A 21,700-nucleotide genomic window follows, 5' to 3' on the forward strand; every position below is an offset into this window, starting at 1 on the left:
ATCCAATCATCTCATCCTCTGTTGCCCCCTTCTCTTTCTGCCTTCAATCTTTCCCAGCAACAGGGTCTTTTCCAATGAGTTGGCTCTTCACATTAGGTGGCCAAATTATTGGACTTCAGCATCAGTCCTTCTGATGAATATTCAGGGTTGGTTTCCTTTAGGATTGACTGGTTTGATCTCCTTGCAGTCCAAGGAAGTCTCGAGGGTCCTATCCAACACCACAATTCAAAAGCATCGATTCTTTGGTGCTCAGCCTTCTATAAAGGTCCAACTCTCACATCCCTATATGACTCCTGGAAAAACCATAGCTTTGACTAGATGGACCTTTGTCAGCAAAGTGACGTCTCTGCTTTTTAACACACACATTCTCGCAGCCATCTATAAAGGAGGCACAAGTGCTGCACCCATGAAGTTCAGTCCTAAAGCTGAAGGTGTCAGGGAGTTCCCTGGTAGCCTAGTGGTTAGGATTCCAGGCTTTCATCACTTTGGCTCAGGTTCAATCCCTGGTCAGGACTGAGATCCTGCAAGCTGCACAGTGCAGCCAAAAAATAATATAAAATAAAATAATGAATGCATTAAAAATATATGTATATACTCATAGGACTTCCCTTGTGGTACAGTGGATAGGCGTCTGCCTGCCAAGGCAGGGGACCCGGGTTCAATCCCTGGCCCAGGAGGATTCCCACATGCCGTGGCACAACCACACCCAGGAGCCACAACTACCGAAACCCTCGGACCTAGAGCCCGTGCTCCAAAACAAGAGAAGTCACCACAAAGAGAAGCCTGCATGCCGCAACTAGACACAACTAGAGAAAGCCCAAGCAAATCAACCAAGACCCAGCGCAGACAAATATAAATAAATTTAAAATACATATACATATGTATATAAACCTTAAAAAAAAAGATTACACACAAATATGAGATTATAATTGGTTTTCATTTTTCTCCTATTTACTGGTGCCTGCTGAAATCTGTGCAACAGATATTTTACCTTTGGAGTGAGTTAGATTTTGAAAAAATGGAGAAAAGGGAGAACCCTGTAACCAGGCCGTCCCTACCTTGTCAAAGCTGAGTCAAGCAGCAATCTATGAAATACAGGATTATCGTGCTGGCCAGTGTCGTCTCAGTAGCAGGATAGCCCCAAATAATGAGAACATGAAATTACCCAGGTCATCACCAGCTGCAGCTTACAATGGAGAAAACAACCTAAGTCAACCCTATGTCCAGCCAGGACCCCTGTGAAGGCTGCCAACTAGCATTCTGGCTTTCTCTGCCCACCCCCATCCCCACCCTCGCCTACATCCACCCTCATCCATCAACTGAAACAATGGTCTGAGTCAGACTGCATTGCCAATGTCTTTATGCCTCAGTGTGTTTCATGCTTAATCGCTTGGTTGTGTTCGCTGCTTTGCGACCCCATGGACTGCAGCCTGCCAGGCTCCTCTGTCCATGGGATTTTTTTCAAGGCGAGAATACCAGAGTGGATTGCCATTTCCCCCCTCCAGGGGATCTTCCCGACCTAGGGATAGAACTGGCGCCTCCCGCGTCTCCTGCATTGCAGGCAGATTCTTCAACCCCTTAGCCATGGGGGAAACCCTGATGCTGGGAAAGACTGAAGGCAAAAGAAGAAGCAGTCAGCAGAGGATGGGATGGTTAGACAGCATCACCAACTCAATGGACGTGAATTTGAGTGAACTCTGGGAGATAGTGGAGGACAGAGGAGTCTGGTGTGCTATAGTCCGTGGGGTCACAAAGAGTCGGACAATAACATTAATGCCCCAGGGCCTTTACACCAACTGGTCCTTGGGTTATAAAGCTCTTGCCAATATCTTAGACGGCTGACTTTTTTTTAAATCAGGTATAAGTTCAAATTTTACCTTCTCAGAGAAGGCTTTCCTGATCATTGTAGCTAAAATAGCCACCACTGTCGCCTGACCAGGCACCTGATTGAGTCTAACCTAGCTAGCACTGTCTATGGACATTTCTGGAATAATGGGAATGTTCTGTGTCTGTTCTGTCCAGTGTGGTTGCCACTGGAGACACGTGTCTACTGCACACTTGAAATGGCTAGTGTGGCTAAAGAGTTCAATTCTAAATTTTATTTCATTTTAATTAATTTAAATGTCAGTGTCCATGTGGCTAGTGGCTACTGTTTTGGATGGCATGGGCTAAAGCATTACTCACTTGGCTTTGTTTTTGTTTTTATTTTTTTTATAGTCTCTCAATGTCCAAGATGACCTCATTCATCTGTTTGCCTACATATTCACTGTGTATCTTCCCCATCAGGATGTAGTTTCTCTAAGAGAAGCGGCTTGTTCGTCCTCTTCACTGTTATCATCCCAGCTCCAGAAACACAGGAAGAGTGCAATAAGTGGTGAACAAATGATAGGAGAAAAGGTGAACTTGGGAGGTTATTGAATCTTTACTTTGATAGTCTAGTTAGATCTTACAGCTATTGCCTAATGTGCTGTATAACAAAAACACCCCAAACCTCAGAGACTTAAGTAGACAACTTTTCATCTCACAGATCCGTGGGTGACCTGAGGGTTACAGGACAGTCAGTTCACCCAGACTGGGCTTGGTGGAGATCAGCCCCACATCTGTGTCTGCCCAGGGTGGCTAATGCAGGTGGAGTTGGCAGGGATAGTCCTACTCCAAAGACCACGCACCTCTTCCAAACCAGAAGCTAGCCTGGGCGCATTCTTCCGATGGTGATGGCAGAAGCCCAGAGACCAAGGGGAGCACTCAGACCTGCTGAAGGTGAGGCTTGGGACAGGAACACCTTCACTTTTGCCTCATCCTACTGGCCAGTGCAAATCCATGGTGGATCCCAAAGTCACAAGGCAGGGGCGTGTGCTCCACAGACAGTGGGAGGGTCCGGCAAAACTGCGTGGTAAAGGGTGTGGAGACAGGGAGGAGGGCCATTCATGCCATCTACCTGTATCATTATCACTGTAGAAGTTTGGGCCGCAGTAACAGAACACCATCGGTTGGGTGGCTTAAGCCACAAACACTTACATCTCACAGTTCTGGAAACTAGGAAGTATAAGATCAAGGCCCCAGCAGATCTGGTGTCTGGTGAGAGCCTACTTCCTGGTTTGTTGGTCCTCACATGGCAGAAACCGGAAGAGACAGAGACAGAGAGAAGAAGCAAGATTTCTTGCATCTTATGAGGGCACAAATCCCATTATCAAGGCTCCACTCTCAGGAACTAATTACCTTTCGATGACCCCACTTCCAGACATCATAATGTTGGGAACTAGAGCCTTAACATGAATTTGAGAGGGATACAAATATTGTCATGTGTGTGTGTTAGTTGCTCAGTCATGTCCAGCTCTTTGTGGCCTCATAGACTGTAGCCCACCAGGCTCCTCGGCCCATGGAATTCTCCAGGCAAGAACACTGGAGTGGGTAGCCTTTCCCTTCTCCAGGGGATCCTCCTGACCCAAGAATCAAACCCATGTCTCCTGCATTACAAGTGGATTCTTTACTATCTGAGACACCAGGGAAGCCCCCAAATTGTCATAGCACTACCATTAGGCCTTTTGGCTGCCAGCAGAGAAACTCAGCTGGAAGACTAGCCTTAGAAAGAGTCCAACGTAAGCTATTCCAAGGACAGACTCAAACGCAAAGCCGAGGACACAGGCTTCCACGGGGCCCGGCCTCTGGGAACCCGGCTGGAGGCCACTTGTATCTCTGAGCCGGCTCTGACCTCTGCACCTCTGACTGCTTCCAGCCTGTCTAGGGTTTTCCAGCCGCTCTAGCAGATGACTTCCTTGGCTCCTCATCCCTGCGTCTCTCCTCCTCCTTCCGTCCCTCATAAGTTTGACTTGAACTCGACCAACATGGCCTCCCGAGCTCCCCCTCCTTCCCGACTCTTCAGCCCCTTTGACTTTCTGCCCCGTTCTCCCTGCATTTCTTAGTTCAGATGGCCCAGCAAGCCTCCTGACAGCAGGACACACTCCAAACTGCTTCCCAGACCAAGGACTGGCCCTCTTATCTGCGGTCCCTCCGGCTGGGCTAATTCCCTGTGGCTGCAGGATGACGTGGCACAAGCGTGTCTGAGGACAAGGCAGCCCCATGAAGCGCCTGGCACTCATGGGTCAGCAACGCAGACGCTCCGCTGGTGCCCTCATGACGGGAGAAGAAACTCAGGTTCAAGAGGCCTAGAAAATGGCACTGCTGGGCATCTGCTGTTCTCCCGTTTGTCCTGCATCTTCTCCTCTGGTGAACCCTCCCTCCCTAATTCCATGGACCTCGGGGGACTGGGGGCTGGCTGTCAAACACAGCTCCCAGGCCCAGGCCTCCTGCTGCGGGGACCCAGGCCCACCCTCATTCCGTGTTTGTGTCCCCAGGGCCCTGCCGGTAACTCTCCATGTTTCACTCGAGGTAGTGTGGAGGGTTCCTGTTAGTTGAAACCAAGGAATCCTGAGCAGTGTTGTGAGCGTGATTGGGACACAACTCCTTGAGAATTGAGAGAGGCCCCTCTGCCCACCACGTGGTGCAATAGTGTCAACAACAGCAGAGGATGGAAGGGAGTGGCCAGTTGCAGCATACAGAAATTCTCTCTTCTGAATTCAACTTTCCCTCTGACTTTCTTTTAGGATGGAATAGCACGTTTGCTCCCATGGTTTTCCTAAATTAGTCGGCGCCATCTAACAGGAGGCTGTTGATGTCGTCCAGTTGCTCAGTCGTGTCTGATTCTTTGTCACTCCGTGGACTGCAGCAGGTCAGGCTTCCCTGTCCTCCACCATCTCCCAGAGCTTGCTCAAACTCATGTCCGTTGGCTCAGTGATGCCATCCAACCACCTCATCCTCTGCCACCTTCTTCTCCTTTTGCTGTCAGTCTTTCCCAGCATCAGGGTCTTTCCCAATGAGTCGGCTTTTGACATCAGGTGGCCAAAGAACTGGAGCTTCAGCTTCAGCGTCAGTCCTTCCAATGAATAGTCAGGGTTAGAGTAAGTGATTTGGAAGAGTCTGACATTATCAGCCTCCTCTTGGCCCTTTTGTGTAATCTGGAGTCATCAGTGATTAACATAAACAGTCTCTCCTATGTGGCCTCAAAACGGAGAATGAGCACAGTGTTTTTGCCCACTGCCATCTAGGAGTGGGGCTTCCCTGGTAGCTTAGTGATGAACAGTCCTCCTGCCAATGCAGGAGACACAGGTTTGATCCCTGGATCGGGAAGATCCCCTGGAGGAGGAAATGGCAACCCACTCCAGTATCCTTGCCTGGGAAATTCCATGGACAGAGGAGCCTGGCGGGCTACAATTCAGTTCAGTTGCTCAGTCGTGTCCAGCTCTTTGCGACCCCATGAACTGTAGCACGCCAGGCCTCCCTGTCCATCACCAACTCCTGGAGCCTACTCAAACTCATGTCCATCATGTCGGTGATGCCATCCAGTCATCTCATCCTCTGTCATCTCCTTCTCTTTCCACCTTCAATCTTTCCCAGCATCAGGGTCTTTTCCAAAGAGTCAGCTCTTCACATCAGGTGGCCAAAGTATTGGAGTTTCCGCTTCAGCAGCAGTCCTTCCAATGAATATTCTGGACTGATTTCCTTTAGGATTGACTGGTTGGGTCTCCTTGCAGTCGAAGAGACTCTCAAGAGTCTTCTCCAACACCACAGTTCAAAAGCATCAATTCTTCAGTGCTCAGCTTTCTTTCTTTTTTTTTTTTTTCAGCTTTCTTTATAGTCCAACTCTCACATCCATACATAGCCTTGACTAGACAGACCTTTGTTGGCAAAGTAATGTCTCTGCTTTTCAATATGCTGTCTAGGTTGGTCATAGCTTTTCTTCCAAGGAGCAAGCGTCTTTTAATTTCATGGCTGCAGTCACCATCTACAGTGATTTTGGAGCCCAAGAAAATAAAGTCTCTCACTCTTTCCATTGTTTCCCCATCTATTTGCCATGAAGTGATGGGGCTGGATGCCATGATCTTTCATTTTTTGAATGTTGAGTTTTAAGCCAGCTTTTTCACTCTCTTTCACTTTCATCAAGAGGCTCTTTAGTTCTTCTTCACTTTCTGCCATAAAGGTGGTGTCATCTGCATGTCTGAGGTTATCGATATTTCTATATTGATATTTCTCTGTTACAGCTCATGAGGTGGCAAAGAGTAGGATTATCAAATACAGTCCTATCAACAACACAATCTGAGAGTGAAGAAAAACTCTAAAAACCGGATAATGTGGCTGCTCCATCACTGCGAGTGCTAAGATCTTGCACAAGGTACAAAAATATTTCTTTTTTGTTTTAGAATCATTCACACATATTTTCAAATCATACATCTGATAAGGGGTTCATATCCAGAATATATGAGGAATTCCTATAACTCAGCAACAAGAAAACAACCTGATTGAAAAATGCCCACGACTAGATATTTTTCCAAAGAGGATATGTTGTTGTTGTTTAGTTGTCAAGTCATGTCTGACTCTTTGCAACCCCATAGACTGCAGCACACCAGGCTTCTCTGTTCTTCACTGTCTCCCAGTTTGTTCAAATTCACGTCCATTGAGTCGGCGATGCTATCCAACCATCTCATCCTCTGTCACCCCCTTCTCTTCCTACCTTCAATCTTTCCCAGCATCAGGATTTTTTCCAATGAGTCGGCTGTTTGCATCAGGTGGCCAAAGTATTGGAGCTTCAGCTTCAGCATCAGCCCTTACAGTGAACATTCAGGGTTGATACACAAATAGACAAGCATATGAAAGATGCTGAACTTCACTGTCAGGAAAATTCAAATCAAACCACAATGAGATATCACCTCACACAAACAAGTTAGGTTGGCTACTAACGAAAAGGAAAAAAACAAGTGTTGGTGAAGATGTGGGAAAATTGGAACCGTTGTGCACTGTTGATGGGAATATAAAATGGTACAGCCTCTATGGTAAAAAGTATAGCAGTTCCTCAAAAAATTAAAAATACAAGTACCATATGATCCAGCAAGTCCATGTCCAGGTATATATTCAAAAGAACTGAAAGCAAGATCTCAAAGAAATATTTACGTACCCATGTTCATAAGAGCCTTTTTCACAATAGCCAAGAGGTGAAAGCAACCCAAGTGTCCATCAAGGAATAAATAAATTTTAAAACTGTGGTATATCCATACAATGAGCTATTATTCAACTTTATAAAGGAAGGCAGTTCTGGCCCATACTACAACAATGGAAGAACCTTGAGGATAGTATGCATAATACAAGCCAGTCATGAAAGGTCAACTCTGTGTGTGATTCCACTTCATCGAAACAGAAAGTAGAATGGTGCTTACCAGGGACTGGGTTCCGGGGAGAGAAAACAGGAAGTTGTTTCTGTTTTGCAAGATGAAAAAAATCTGGGTGTGAATATGTGAGTATACTTACTAAACTGCGATTTCAAAATGGCTCACATAATGAATTTTATGTGTATTTTACAACCAAAAAAATTTTTTCAGAAGCCAGTCTCATTCACTTCAGTTCAGTTCAGTTGCTCAGTCATGTCCGGCTCTTTGCGACCCCATGGATCGCAGCATGCCAGGCCTCCCTGTCCATCACCAACTCCCGGAGTTTACTCAAACTCATGCCCATCGAGTCAGAGACACCATCCAGCCATCTCATCCTCTGTCGTCCCCTTCTCCTCCTGCCCCCAATCCCTCCCAGCATCAGGGTCTTTTCCAACGAGTCAACTCTTCGCATGAGGTGGCCAAAGTACTGGAGTTTCAGCTTCAGCATCAGTCCTTCCAATGAACACCCAGTCTCATTACCTCTCAGTTAAAACTTGGACAGTGGTTCATGCAGAAAGGCAGTCTTTTCAAGTCTCCCGGCATGAAGTCATTGTCTGGGAGGAATTTTGCTCACTAGACAAGGTCTTATTCTCAGGTCTTTAAATCACAGTTGAGGTTTTCTCTTTCTCCACATCAAGGGCAGAAAGATGGCAATAACGTGTGTATGTGTGCGTGTGTGTCTGTGTGTAAGTGCATTCAGCAAACGGTAACGTTCTGTCCAGATGGAGAATTTCTTCTTAAATGGAGTGTGTAGACACAGTATCAGCCCATCATATTCTGTTGTGCTCACAGTAACCACGAAGGGAGCCGGGCAGATTGTGTCATATCTGTTATATGTGGGGTTAGACCAGGGTTTCCCTGTCTAGTTCAGGCAGTTCAGTCGCTCAGTCGTGTCCGACTCTTTGCAACCCCATGGACTGCAACACGCCAGGCTTCCCTGTCCATCATCAACTCCCCGAACCTCCTGTCTTGGTAGTGTTGACATTTGGAGCAGAAGGATTCTTTGTTGTGGGGGCTGCCCTGTCCACTGTAGGGTGTTTAGCAGCATCCCTGGCTTCTAACGACTAAAGGTCAGTAGCAGCCATTCCCCACCCGGTGGTGACAACCCAAAATGTCTACAGACATTGTCAGCTGTCCTCCGGGGCACAGAATCACCCCCATTTGAGAACCACTGGTTCAGAGCATCTGAGTCAAGATCACAGGGAATTGACACGTAAACCTGCGTCTTTTGATTCCTAATTTCCCATTCCTGTATGACATGGGGTTATTCTCACTTAAGGTCCCTCCAGAGGCACCCCCCCCCCCAACCACATACACACCCTTCTCTGCCCTGCTCCATCCCAGGGACCATATCGCTGGTTCTCTGGCCCACTGCTCCAGGTGGTTGGGCCACCAGTGGGAGGCACTGGTGAGGGGGTGGGGGAGAGGAGAGAGGTCAGAGTATTTACTCCCCCTCCTTGGCCTCCCTCCCTGCACAGAGGGCTCTGACTGTGAGTCTGCCAGGCTCAGGGAACACCATGGCCCCGCCTCTGCCCAGGTAGGCGTGGGGACATGGACAGCTCCCATCACCCTCGCCACCATGCTGTGCCCTCCCTCCAACATTGACTTGACCTCTGCCTGCCTCTATCCATAGACCTTTCATTCATTTATTCCTAGTTAGACCTTTTTGATTGGTCTGTTTCCCGCCTGTTGAAGTCACTAACACCAAACTCTGGACAAGAACTCAAATTCAGCACTAACACGCTGCAGCTATTCCCCAATGCCTGGCCTTCCTGCAAGCTTTCTGCTGCCTGCCTCCTGCCCACCTCTCTCAGAAACCTCCTAATCCCAGGTCTCTAATGCTCTTACGGTGTTCTCTCCCCACCTTGGGTTATTTCTGTCCTGTCTTATCTCCTCCACTGGACTTAGGGATTTGGGAGGAAAAAAAGAAAGGGATTTTATCTCCATGAAAATGAAATTATATTTTGTGTAGTTGCCCAGTTTTCTTCTATACTTCATGAAATTAACATTTTTGGAACTTTTTTTTATGACTTTGATAGATTGTTTTAGAGCAGTTTACAAAACTTTAAGTTTTAGAACCTTCATAAATATGTCGCCATTTGGCTTTCATGGGGAAAATCCTCCAGGTTCACCCTACACAGTTGTGGTTGTTCAGTTGCTAAGCGGTGTCCGACTCTTTGTGACGCCCTGGACTGCAGCACTCCAGGTGCCTCCATCCTTCACTATCTCCCAGAGTTTGCTCAAACTCAAGTCCATTGAGTCAACAATCCCATCCAACCACCTCATACTCTGTTGTCCCCTTCTCCTCCTGCCCTCAGTCTTTCTCAGCATCAGGGCCTTTTCCAATGAGTCAGCTCTTCGCATCAGGTGGCCAAAGTATTGGAGCTTCAGCTTCAGCTTCAGTCCTTCCAAAGAATATTCAGGATTGATTCCCTTTGGGATTGACAGGTTTGATCTCCTTGCAGTCCAAGGGACTCTCAAGAGTCTTCAGCACCACAGTTCAAAATTCTTTGGCACTCAGCTTTCTTTATGGTCCAACTCTCACATCCGTACATGACTTATGGAAAAACCATATACAGATCTTTGTCTGCAAAGTGATGTCTTTGCTTTTTAATACGCTGTCTAGGCTTGTCATAGCAAGGACACCCTGCAGAGTTGGGTGGTTGATTGCCAGATGGTGATTCACCAACTGACCGCTGGCAGTTATCGCAGCTCTTAAGGGACCAAGCTAGAGACTTTTCTTAGTCTAACTGAGTAGTCTGTGTGCCCCTGGGCCTTAGCTTGGTGACTTTGGGGTGTTTCCTTGGATCCCCAGAACTGAAGAGCACCTCACATCAAATCGTTGTCACTCGGTGGCAACTAAACTGACTGTGTGCTGGGCTCTGTGGTCAAAATTCCGTGTGGACATTTCATTTCAGTGTAATCTGACCGAAATGTATTCCCTACCCCTCCACTCCTACTCTGCAAATTTGTAATGTGTGAATAAATAGACCAAAATTCCACAAGAAATGAGTGTTTAATGACCAATCTGTGCAAATGAAGTAAGGAAACAGTAGAGGGGGAGTAAACGAGTTGAACTTCTAGAGTGGAGAAGGCTCCGGGGTGGCCTTGAAGAAGTTACTGCCCTGTCCAGGCTGTGGGCAGCCCCTGGCCAGGAGCAGGGAGGAGTGGGGATGGGGAGCCTACTGGACAGAGTAGGGGGTTGTCGGCACACCGCAGGCTGATGGGGAGACAAGAGGCAGGGGGAGGTCACAGAACAGTCAGAGATGATGGGTCAAACCACAGAAGCAGGGGAAATCAGTCTTTTCAACCAACACCAGGCCCTGGGAAACCCAGAACGCCTGTGACGTCATCACTCCCCCAGGAACCTCAGCTGAAAGTCTGAGTAAGTGACGTGATGAGACCCAGGCTGACATCCTTGGAGCCCGGACAGGAGGCTCTGGGACCTCCTGAGGAGGAGGCGGGACCGAGGCGGGCCCAGCCTCAGAGGAACGTGTGAGGGCAGGCTCCTCACAGGCGTCTTTGAGGGTAAGGGAGTGGGGAGGAGTCCTGAGGGTGGGCGCACAAAAGGGCCCCACGGCTGACTGGGGCGGAACCATCTTCTCTCTGCCCTGCCTTTCTGCACCAGCCAACCCCCTGCCCCTGAGTGAAGTGGCAGGGCTCTGTGGTCCTGCGGCTGATGGCTGCCGTGCAACCAAGGACCCCAGTCCTCCGGGACCTCTGTGGCCCTGAGAGACCTCGGGGCCACAAATGCAGCAATCCACCGTACAGAGGAGCCAGACATGGAAAAAGCATTTCTGGGTCACTAGGGACCATCCTCAGGAAAAGTGTTCCAGAAGGGTGGGAGTCTGAAGAAAAGGGGTTTTGTGTAATATGGGCAGTGACTTAATGAACACGGAGCATCTCAGATACACATGCACTCACAACACACATGCACACACGAGTGAGTATGAACACACACGCACTATCTCTATATCCCTTTGACAGCCTGTTTTTTTTAATGCATTTATTTATTTTTGGCTGTGTTGGGTCTGCATTGCTGTACATGCATTGTTGTACAACTTTCTCTAGTTGAGGTGAGCAGGGGCCAGTCTCCAGTTGTGGTACACGGGCTTCTCGTTGCAGTGGCTTCTCTTGTAGAGCACTGGATCTGGAGCACGTAGGCTCAGCAGTTGTGGCTCATGGGCTTAGCTGCCACATGGCACGTGGGATCTTCCCAGACCAGGAATGGAACCTGTGTCTCCTGCTCTGGCAGGTGGAATCTCAACCACTGGACCACCAAGGAAGTTCAACAGCCTGTTTGGTTTTTGTTTGCTTTTTTTAAACTTTTTATTTTGTATTGGGCATAGCCAATTTACTGGTGAAGGAAATGGCAACCCACTCTAGTATTCTTGCCTGAAAAACCCCATGGACAGAGGGGCCAAGCAGGTTACAGTCTACGGGGTCACAAAGAGTCAGACACGAATTAGCAACCAAACAACAATAATAGCCAATTATCAATGTTGTGGTAGTTTCAGGAGAAGAGCAAAAGGACTCAGCCATACATATACATATATCCAATCTCTCCCAAACTCTCCTCCCATCAAGGCTTTAACAGCCTATTTTGAATCCCTTCTTTTGAAACCAGGATCTACCTCTACCTTCAGCGTTCCTGTAAATGCCACAGTAGCCAGGACACGGCACAGTTCCCAGCATCCCCTGGGAACATTATATAACTAACCTGGGCTGTAACACTGGCTATGAGATGGCCCTCTCTAACGTGGACAAATGAAAACCAGCTCAACGGCCATTGAGGACCACACATGGTAGGTTTACAGTGTTGACTCCAGTTTCTCCAGTTACTATGGTTTCAAGGCCACTGGGTGGTAACTATTTCTGATATCTTGCCCATTTTCCCTCAAGCTGACCTGATAAACATCTACCCCGACACGCACTGACACTCTGTCAGATCTGCATTTCCATTTGCAGTCAACACCCCTACTAGCATGTTGCAGCTGCAGCTCAAATTTGGCATGTCCCAAGACTGAAATCACATTTTCTCAAAAGCCTGCTCTCCACTCCTGTCCCCTTATGTCCCTTCCTCATCACGAGGGTACCCAAACTACAAACACGGGCACCAGCCTTTCATCTTCTATTCTGGCTCTCCTGCCTTGAGCAAGTTGGCCTCCAGGGTATTTGGGATCCTTCCTCCTGTCTTTGTCATCAGGAGGCCTCACAGGCAGCATCTGGACCAGAAGGAGAGCCTGGTTGTTCCCCTCCCCCAACACTCCTGCCACAATGTCTTCTAACGTGCAAATGTGAGCCAGTCACTCCCCAGCTTAGTATCCTTTAGTGACCCCGAACCATTATACATTCAAAAAGAAGTCCAATTCCTTGCCAAAGCCTACTAGTCTTAATTAGAAGTCTTTGTTCCTTCACTCTCATCTCCGGCCATAGAAATACTCCTGTGTTCTTTCACGATTACAAGCCAGGCCATTCTCACTCCAGACCGTGCAGGCTTGCCGTGTCACCATGTCACATCCTGTGATTACTGACTTTCTTCTTTCCACCCCCAAGGATCTGGTGTGCTTCAAGACAAGGGTCACGCCTTGTTCACCATGGTATCCCTTGCACTGTGCTTTGCACACAGTGGGCATCCAACAAAATGCTTGTTGAATGAATGAATGACAGGCAATACTGCATCAAGGGCTATGATACAAGAATACTGGTGGCACAGACAAGTCTCAGGGAAGCCCCTGAGCCCCTTTAGAACTCTGTGGTCATCAACTAACAGTTTCAGAATGATCCTTTCTGATATTGACTTACACTGGGTTTATTAAATGTCAGCATATATGTCATTATAAAAATGAAGTGTTATTAACCAGAGGCATTGCTCTACCCTCTCCACACTTTTTTAAACTTTTTTTTTTTTTGAGAAACTATTAACCCACTTAAAAGACCAATCAAAAACCATTTCTTCTGCACAAACAGCTGTTTGGGGCTGTGCAATTTACCTGAGGATATTCGTCTAAAGGCACACATTCAGACACCTGCATGCAGAACTTACTTTCAGGACCTCCCACGACACTCCTCACATTAGTTCTTCGTTTCTTCTTTTAGGTTTCTCACGGCAGAGCCGCACAGGATAACCGAAAGTGCTTTGCCTGGCAACTTTCAAGAGTGAAAACCCAGGCCTAAGAGAACACAATGGTTTCGAAGTGCCCAGATAAGATTCAGTTCCTAATCTTCACAGGTGAGACACCAACGGTCCCTGCACGTGAAATCCGCTCACTCCTAGAGTCTTAATACCTAAAGTATTTCTGCACTACACAAACTGCGGGAATATCAAAAAGTTAGCCCACTTTCCTTGGAAAACTCATCTCCCAAGAGCTATCAGCGAGGTAAAATGAACCACGTGATTCCTGGTCATAATGCAGAGGTTTCTTCATATGGCTTACGATCAAGCCAAATTAAAGAATAAAATAAAATCCCACTGGCAAAGCAGGAGCCTGACCTGCGGGGCGGGGCCACCAGAGGTGGGGCCATCAGAGGCGGGGCGGACCCTTGGGGCGTGGCCAACACAGAAGGAGGTGGGCGGACCCTCCTGGGGGCGGAGCCAACGCAGGAGGCGGGGCGGCCTCCAGGAGGCGGGGCCTAGCGGGAACCCGCGAAACCGCTTCTCGCGTGGCTGCCGGGCCGCCTCAGCAGCTACCCAGCGCCGCGGCGGCCAGGGGCCGAACTCGCCGTTCGCGTCCCTCTGGCCGCACAAGTTATTGCCATCCGTTTCAAATGTGCCCCCTGCTCTATCTGTCCCGAACCTCCACAGCAGTCTCCGGTCTGTCGCCTCAGCCGAAGCCCCACGCTCCCTCCCCAGCCGCCGCCGCTGCCCTGCGTGAGACGGACCCGAGCCGGAGCGCGAGGAGGGAGATCGAGGCCGCGCGAAGGAGCGGGGAGAACCAAGAACGTTAGGACACGTGAGGCGCTTCGGCCAATGGCGGGTTGCCGGGAGGGCGGCGGGGCGGGGCCGTGCACTGGGGGCGGGGCCGGAGCCGGACCGGGGCGGGCGGGGCCCCCGGCTGGGGGCGGGGCCGCGGGGCGGGGGCGGGGCCGCGGGGCGGGGCGGGGCAGGGCAGGGGCGGGGCGGGCCGGGGGAGGGGCGGAGAGAAGCCGCCGCTGCCTCCGCCGCCGCCGCCGCCGCCGCTGCCGCCGCCGCGGCTGCCGCAGCCTCTGGGAACCTGGAAAAGGGGAACCGCGAGCAAGCGAACGACTCAGTCCCCGGGCGGCGGCGGCGGCGGCGGCGGCGGCGGCGGCCGTGAGGGGGAGGCGCGACGGCCGGGGCGGGGGCAGGCGGCGGGGGAGGCGGTGGCGGTCCGCACCAGCCATGCCGAATAAAAACAAGAAGGAGAAAGTGAGTCGGGCCCCGGAGCCGCCGGACGGGGCGGGCGCGGGGGGGCAGCGGGGAACGGCCCGGGAGTGGGGCCCGGCGGGGCTCCGGGATCGCGCGGGTGCGGGGTGGGGGCGGGGGGCAGCGGGTCCACCCGGGGCCGCGGAGCCCAGGCCGGGACCGGCCGGGGGCGTGGGGGGCGCGGCCGGGGTTGGGGGGCGGCGCGCGCGATGGGCGCGAGAGGGCAGGTGGGGCGGCGGAGGTGGTTGACCCATCCTCGCAGGCTCCTGGACAGGGGCTTCCGAGGCCGGGGTGGAGGCGTCTCAGCATGATCCCCCCGGCCGGGGAGGAGGGCAGCGAATGGACCGGGCTTAATGCTTGGGGAGAACGGTTTACCCTCCAGAGGGACGCTCTGGGGCTCTCAAATACTATTATTATCCTGGGTGGCGGCGGCGGAGACGGCTGTGACTGTGCTGCGTTTGCATATGGGTGGGGAGGGTATGATTTTGCTTCAGGTGGATCTCTGTAGCTTTTCAGAATCAAGAGCATGGTACAAACGTGCGTTTACCTGTTTCTGCTTCAAGTTTTGAGCGCCAGATAATGCAGACGAAGAAAACAGGGAGAATCTGAATTTTGGGTGGGCCGGTGGGTGTCACATCACAATCCTGGGTCTCTTAACTCAACCATATAAAGGAAGTAAGTCGTGACGGTATTGATGAAAGCTATCAAAAGCCATAGTTAAACTGTCTAAATACTTGTGAAACTGCATTTTGATTTATCTGATGTGTCGCAGTCTAAAAATTGAGAAGCCTAATTGATTCTGCTTGATGTTTCTCAGGAATCACCCAAACCAGGGAAAAGTGGAAAAAGTTCAAAAGAAGGACAAGACATAATAGACTCAGAGGTAACTATTCTTAAGTATTGTTTCCATTTTTTTCATAAACACCTTTTTAGGGTAGGAAAACTGAGGGTGAGAAAATCTAGGCTCTTCTGAAATGTTTCCCTATGTGAGATCTTTTTCTCCTGTCGCTCATAGTCCTCTATTTTAGTTATTTGGCTTTGTATTATTTGTCTTTAGGGAAATAAGAATGTTTGCAGACAAGTTGTGTACTGGTGCAGCTGGTATATTTAAGTTCACCACCCCACCCCTGCCACCACCACCACCTGAAATCTAGCAGCCCTGCTGTGGAGCCTGGCATCAGGGACTCTTCCAGACTGGGTTCAAGTTCCTTTCAGTTTTCCCATCCTCCCTCTTCCTTTGCAAGGGGCCAGGTCCGTCTCAGCTTCCCTGGTGGCTCAGTGGTTAAGAATCTGCCTGCAATGCAGGAGACGCAGGATTGATCCCTGGGCTGGGAGGATCCCCTAGTGGAGGAAATGGCAACCGACTCCAGTATTCTTGTGGGGAAAATCCCATGGCCAGAAGAGCTGGTGGGCTACAGTCCATGGGGTCGCAAAGAGCCAGCTACAACTGAAGCGACTGAGCATGCTCGCAGGCAGGTCTGTCTCAGCAGCTCGTCCTCCCCTCCTCCCGTCACCCTTGCTTTCCAGGGTGCAGACTTTGCTGTAAGTGTCCTGTCCCATTAGCCTCTGTCCCTAACAGTGTTGGTATAGTTTGGGTTTTCTGGTATTGCTGTTTTTGTGCAATCGTCCGTCATCTTTCACATTGTTTTTCTTTGTATTGGCCAATTCTGACTTCTTTTGCTTCTTGCCTTTGGGCTTATTGAGAAAGCAGCCAGAGTGCTCTGTGGGGACTGTGTCTACTTGGTGGGAGTGTGCTTTGAGGGCGTCTACAGAGCCAGCGCTTGGCTTTACCTTTTCTTCCTTGTGACCGTTTGAGCTAGAGTACCTTGGGCTGAGGGTCTGGGAGCTGCACGGACCCAGGCAGAGCTAATGGGTTGTTTTGAATCCTTGGTAGCAGAGAAGCTGCTTAATTTGGTGTCATAGTTCTCCAGAGCTGGACTGTTTAGGTCCCTAGTCTTATCACCAATCACAGTAATTTACAAATGTCAGACCCTTTCCTATAAGCCAAATTAGAATAGAGTTCAGTTCTGTCTGGGAAATAAGTTAACAGGCCATTACCTGCACTAGCCTTTTTTTTTTTTTTTTTTTAATATATTTAGCCCCAGGTTATCTTTTCCTTATCATTTGGTACATTCTAAGTGCCCCTCCTCTTCAGGAGGTGGTTTACTCCGGGAAATCTGTGGCCCTCCCCAAAGCAAAAAACAGAAATCCAAAAGGTTCCTTAAATGCCAGTATCTTTGTGCCCATCTTCCCCTGTCCTTCCTTTATAGCAGACAGTCGCGTTTCACTGTGGCATTCTGGCATTTGATTTGGCTTACTTCCATGTCACTCTTTTGACTAAATTGATTTAAATGAAATTTAGCTGCTGTGCGAAGGTATATGCCTTTTCTTTTCCCTTTTTGGGCTTGTTGATCTTTCATGAAAACTGCTTAGTCTTCCTAGTGCTGCCCCAAACCTTTCTTGCTCACATACCTGTCTCTGTTATGTTGCACACACACACAGATCAGTGAGTATGGTTCATTTATTCCCGTTTGAATGAAAGGAACCTGACTGTAAGGACGGAAGATGTTAAGTCTGAATCTGGGGAAAAAAAAAAAATACAACTTCTCAGAAACTCAGCAATCCCAAAACCACTCCTAAGTCAAGTGCCTGTTTAAGGTGGATTGAGTTCTTAGACTGTCAGTGGCTTAAGAGTCTTGAGGTGTGGCCTGCAGTGTCTTGAGTGTGATGCCCAACTTATCTTTTTGTATTTTTTGTAGCGCTACTGTCTAAGAGCTGGAGCTACAGAGCTTGAAATTACCACTGAAAAGTACTGAAATGTTGGGCCCTTCACTGCTTCCTCCTCAGGATCCCAGAGGCAACATGGCATATTAAGCCTGACACTTGGCAGGTCACTGTATATTTTGCAGGAGCGCAAGCCAAGACTCTTCCGCTCCTCTGGACTCTGAGTTGGCCGTTGCTTTCCCGCTGTTGTCTCTCTCCCCTGTGTCTTCCTGTCCATCCTTCACTTCTAGTCCCGCCCCCTTAGCCAGTGCGATTGACTCACACGGGTGAATGAAACCATCGCACACTCTCTTCCTCTCCTGTCTGCCGATGTTACTTTGAGCTGGAATGTTTAAACGTGAACGGTTCACATGGGTTTATAGTTTCCCACGGGCTTCCCTTGTAGCTCAGTCGGTAAAGAATCTGTCTGCAGTGCAGGAGACCTGGGTTCGATCCCTGGGTTGGGAAGATCCCCTGGAGAAGGAAATGGCTACCCACTCCAGTATCCTTGCCTGGAAAATCTCATGGACAGAGAAGCCTGGTGGGCTGCAGTCCATGGGGTCGAAAAGAGTCAGGCATGACTAACACTTACTTACAGTTTCCCACGCTGCTTTTCGAACCTTTGAGGTGTCACGTCACCTTCACGGTCGGCATTGGCTCAGGTTACCCTGCAGACACACCTCCGTTAGGACAGTTAGCACATCCTGGACCTCACAACCCGAGGGGTACAGAGCGGGTGCTCGTCTAGGGCAGACAAGTCATCCCAACCAAGAACTCGTGAAAGAACTTGGCCTGCGGCTGACACAGCATACCAGCCACTTCAAGTGTGGGGGACGGTCTTTATACAAAGTCCTGGCTGGTGACAATCTGGCCTCAAGGAAAACAAAGGAGCTGGTGGCTAGCGTCGCAGCCCGCTTTGTGGTTAGAATGGGGGCCATTTAAAGGCATGAGTCTTTAGCAAGAAGATGAAGTCCTGCAGGCAGCACAAGCATGGCTGGGAGCAGTGCCTCAGCCGGGGCTCGTGAGCACGAATGCTGACTCCTGGGTGCCGTCCACAGCGGCACCTGACTTCCGTGGCCCTGTCTCCTCATCTCTAAAATGACTTGCTGAGTTTCACATTTGGCCATTTCTAACTGCATGGGATAGATCAGGCATGACCCCTCTTGAAAGTTTTCCCCGCAAGATATATGGCCAGGATATATCTCTCAGGGCAGCAAAATAGCATTAAAAGTCGTAACTGCTGCTGTTCAACTTCTGTCTTTTAGTAGAAATTTCTACTCCTTGACCAACATATATTTGGTACATCTTTGATTTTTTTTTTTTTCCAAGTAGATTTTTTTTTCCCCTTTCAAACAGAATGGTTAATGTTTGACTTGCTTTTCCATAAGTGTCCTGGGAATCAGTTTCCGCCTGTTACTTCCTGCTGGTTTCTTTCAAGCACGCTTTTAAGGAGTGAGGACACAGATGAGTTCATGGGGACCTTGACCTTGTACACCTGTGGCGACGGACAGAGCGAACTCATCTTTGAGTAGCTGTCCTCAGCGCAGCATCAAGTCTGTAGACACACAGCTGGGCTCATTGGCTGAGCATTTAGAATCCTGGTAAACCGCTTGGAGATTCCCAGAGTGCATTGCAGAGGATCAGACCACGCGACTGTGTGTTTTGCTATCGTTATTTCAGTTTGTGTACTGTGTCCAAAGTTACGTTTTAAAAAGCATCGATGCTTTTTGTAAAGTGATTGGTTGTAAGCACATTAAAGGTCGTTGGAGTGTTGTTCTCCAGTCCTGTGTCTTCCTTATCCTGTTTCAGCTCAGTTTTGTTTGAAAGTCTCTACAGCAACTCTTACATAATATCTGTTGCTGAAAGGAAAGCTGAACAACCCTCTCTCCCCACCTGGGAGCTTATTCTGGCCCCTTCCAGACCTGTCCCTTGGTCCCTTTATGTTCCCCACCCCCTCCCACCAAGGTTCCCGAGACAGGGAGCCAGACTTGCTGGGGTCCCGTCGGCATCGGTGGCAGAGTCCTGTTTTAGAAATGTAAACTGAAATTTTAGAGATGCTTATTAATTCGCCTAATAGTGACAATAATGCCTGTTACATGTTAACAGGAATAATGTTTTTGTGAAAGATGCCTGTCCATGAAAAGTTTTTTGACTCTCTAGTCACGTGAGTCTGTAGCGGGCTTTCTGAGCTGCATAAGGTTGGAGGAGGACGGGGAAGTGCTCCTGAAAGTGCTCAAAAAGGACGGGGAAGTTTTGCTGCTGAGCGTGTTTTCGGGGGGACAGCCGTAGTCCTCCCATCCCAAGAGGAGAGTCCCCAACTCCCATCCCCAGAACACCAAAGCCTCTGCGTGGAGGCTGAATTCTGGACTCAGGCTCACCGGGGGCCTCCCGTGCCCCTTCTCCCGTCATCATCTTCCTGGTTTTTTCCAATACCACCCCAAACTGGCCTCCAGGGACACTCGGAGAGGGCTCCAAGGAGGAGTACTTTAAAATCTGTTTTGACGGGACTTCCCTGGCGGTCCAGTGGTTAGGACTCTGCGCTTCCACTGCAGGGGAGTCCCTGGTCAAGGAACTAAGATCTCTCATGCCACTGGGTGGCATGAGAAAAAAACAACTTTTAAAAAATTCTTATGTAATTATTTTGTTGTTAGTTGTTCAGTTGCTAAGTCATGTCCAGTTCTTTGTGACTCCATGGACTGTAGCATGCCAGGTTTCCCTGTCTTTCACTATGCCCTGAACTTTGCTCAAACTCTTGTCTGTTGAGTCGGTAATGCCATCCAACCATCTCATCCTCTGTTGTCCCCGTCTCCTTTTGCCTTCAGTTCTTTCAAGCATCAGGGTTTTTTCCAGTGAGTGGGGTCTTGGCATCATGTGGCCGAGTATTGGAACTTCAGCTTTAGCATCAGTCCTTCCAATGAATATTCAGGGTTGATTTCCTTTAGGATTGACTGGTTTGATCTCCTTGCTGTCCAAGAGACTCTCTACAAGTTATTTTGTTGGGAATGGGAATTCCGCATCTTCATTGCTTAGGGCCCAGGTGTCCAGGAGGATGGCGGCTCTGCAGAGAGGATGGTCGGATCGAAAGGACGTGGGGTCTGGAGGTGCCAGGAGCTCACTGTCCTCAGGGAGTAAGACTCCCAGAGCTGTCCCCTCTCTAGTGCCCGCTCCTGTCCTGTGCTACAAGCTGGACACTTGGCGGACCCGGAGTGCCTCCCACCGGAGACCCACTGCTCCTGAGAGGGCAGCCCACCCTCAGCACCGCAGCCATGGGGGGCCAGGTGCACCCCTGTGGTGCTGTGCGCTCAGGAGCCCCCCCGGGATCCTTGGGCAGCCCCACTAGGCACCGGCAGCTCCCCATCTCCAGCAGTGATGCCCGAAAATGCCTCTCGACGTGGCCCAGTGTCTCCTGGAGGGCACAATGGCCCTGTGTCGCAGCCACTGCTCTAGAAGGCTCTCTGCACAAATCACGCACGCCTGCTTGTGAGTCGTGCTTGGCACATTCATGGGAAGAGCTGTGCTCAGACACAGAGGCACCCGCACCCCTTCACACCCTTCAGAATTTGTGGGGGTCCCAGAGAGCTCTGACTGAGGTGGGCTAGAGCTACACATTTCATATCAGAGACTAAAAGAGAAAATTTTTTGTTATGCATTAATTTATTTAATACCTATACCTCACCTGTGATGAGTTGACATAAATAGCATATTTTTCATGAGAAATGACTATTTACAAGAGTTCAGTAGGAAAAATGGCATTGTTCTGTGTTTCTGCAAATCCCTGTAATATCTGGCTTAACTGAAGATAGCTGGTCTCCTGAGTCTGCGCCTGCATCCTGTCTGTTTTGATATCACGTGTCTGGTAGCCTGTGAGAAATCAGCAAGATGATGGTTATAAAGGCACAGCATGTCTCAACGTTACCGTAAAAAGAGGAGACCCCCTCCCGGGGCCTCGGGGAGCCCACTCGGAGACCTGTTGTTTAGACTGCTGCTCTCATCTTTTTCCCACTTTCATCTTTGTGTCTCCAACTCAGGTTCATTTGTTCTGAAATTTAGAGGGAACTTTTTCTCACCATCCTGGAACATGTTTTTTCCCCATCTTTTCAATTTGCATAGCAGTTATTTGCTCTGCCGATTATTTACCACGTATAGTGCCTCGGGCAACTTTAATTTACCTGAGATTTACCTCCCCAACTAGACTGAGACCATAAGGACAGTGCTTTAACTGGATTCTTCTTTGCACTTGCCAGACGTATTAGGACCTGGAGTCAAAAGTACTTGGTAGATTTTGAAAGTGTCC

The 21,700-nt window shown here is 49.4% G+C and overlaps 1 protein-coding gene across 5 annotated transcripts in view; it reads left to right on the plus strand.

The window, feature by feature from the left end:
• The first annotated feature begins 14,461 nt into the window (after positions 1-14,461).
• The window catches only part of PPP2R5C (protein phosphatase 2 regulatory subunit B'gamma), a 136,293-nt gene continuing 129,054 nt past the window's right edge, over positions 14,462-21,700 (plus strand). The window contains exons 1-2 of one of the 5 annotated variants that reach the window (XM_043922707.1): positions 14,462-14,646; positions 15,461-15,526. In XM_043922707.1, the coding sequence (XP_043778642.1) occupies positions 14,620-14,646; positions 15,461-15,526 (93 nt within the window). In that variant the 5' untranslated portion in view covers positions 14,462-14,619. The remainder of the gene's footprint in view (positions 14,647-15,460; positions 15,527-21,700) is intronic. The other 4 variants (XM_043922710.1, XM_043922708.1, XM_043922711.1 and 1 more) reach the window with 4 other exon arrangements.

Source organism: Cervus elaphus, chromosome 13 (assembly GCF_910594005.1).
Source record: "Cervus elaphus chromosome 13, mCerEla1.1, whole genome shotgun sequence".
NCBI lineage: Eukaryota > Metazoa > Chordata > Mammalia > Artiodactyla > Cervidae > Cervus > Cervus elaphus.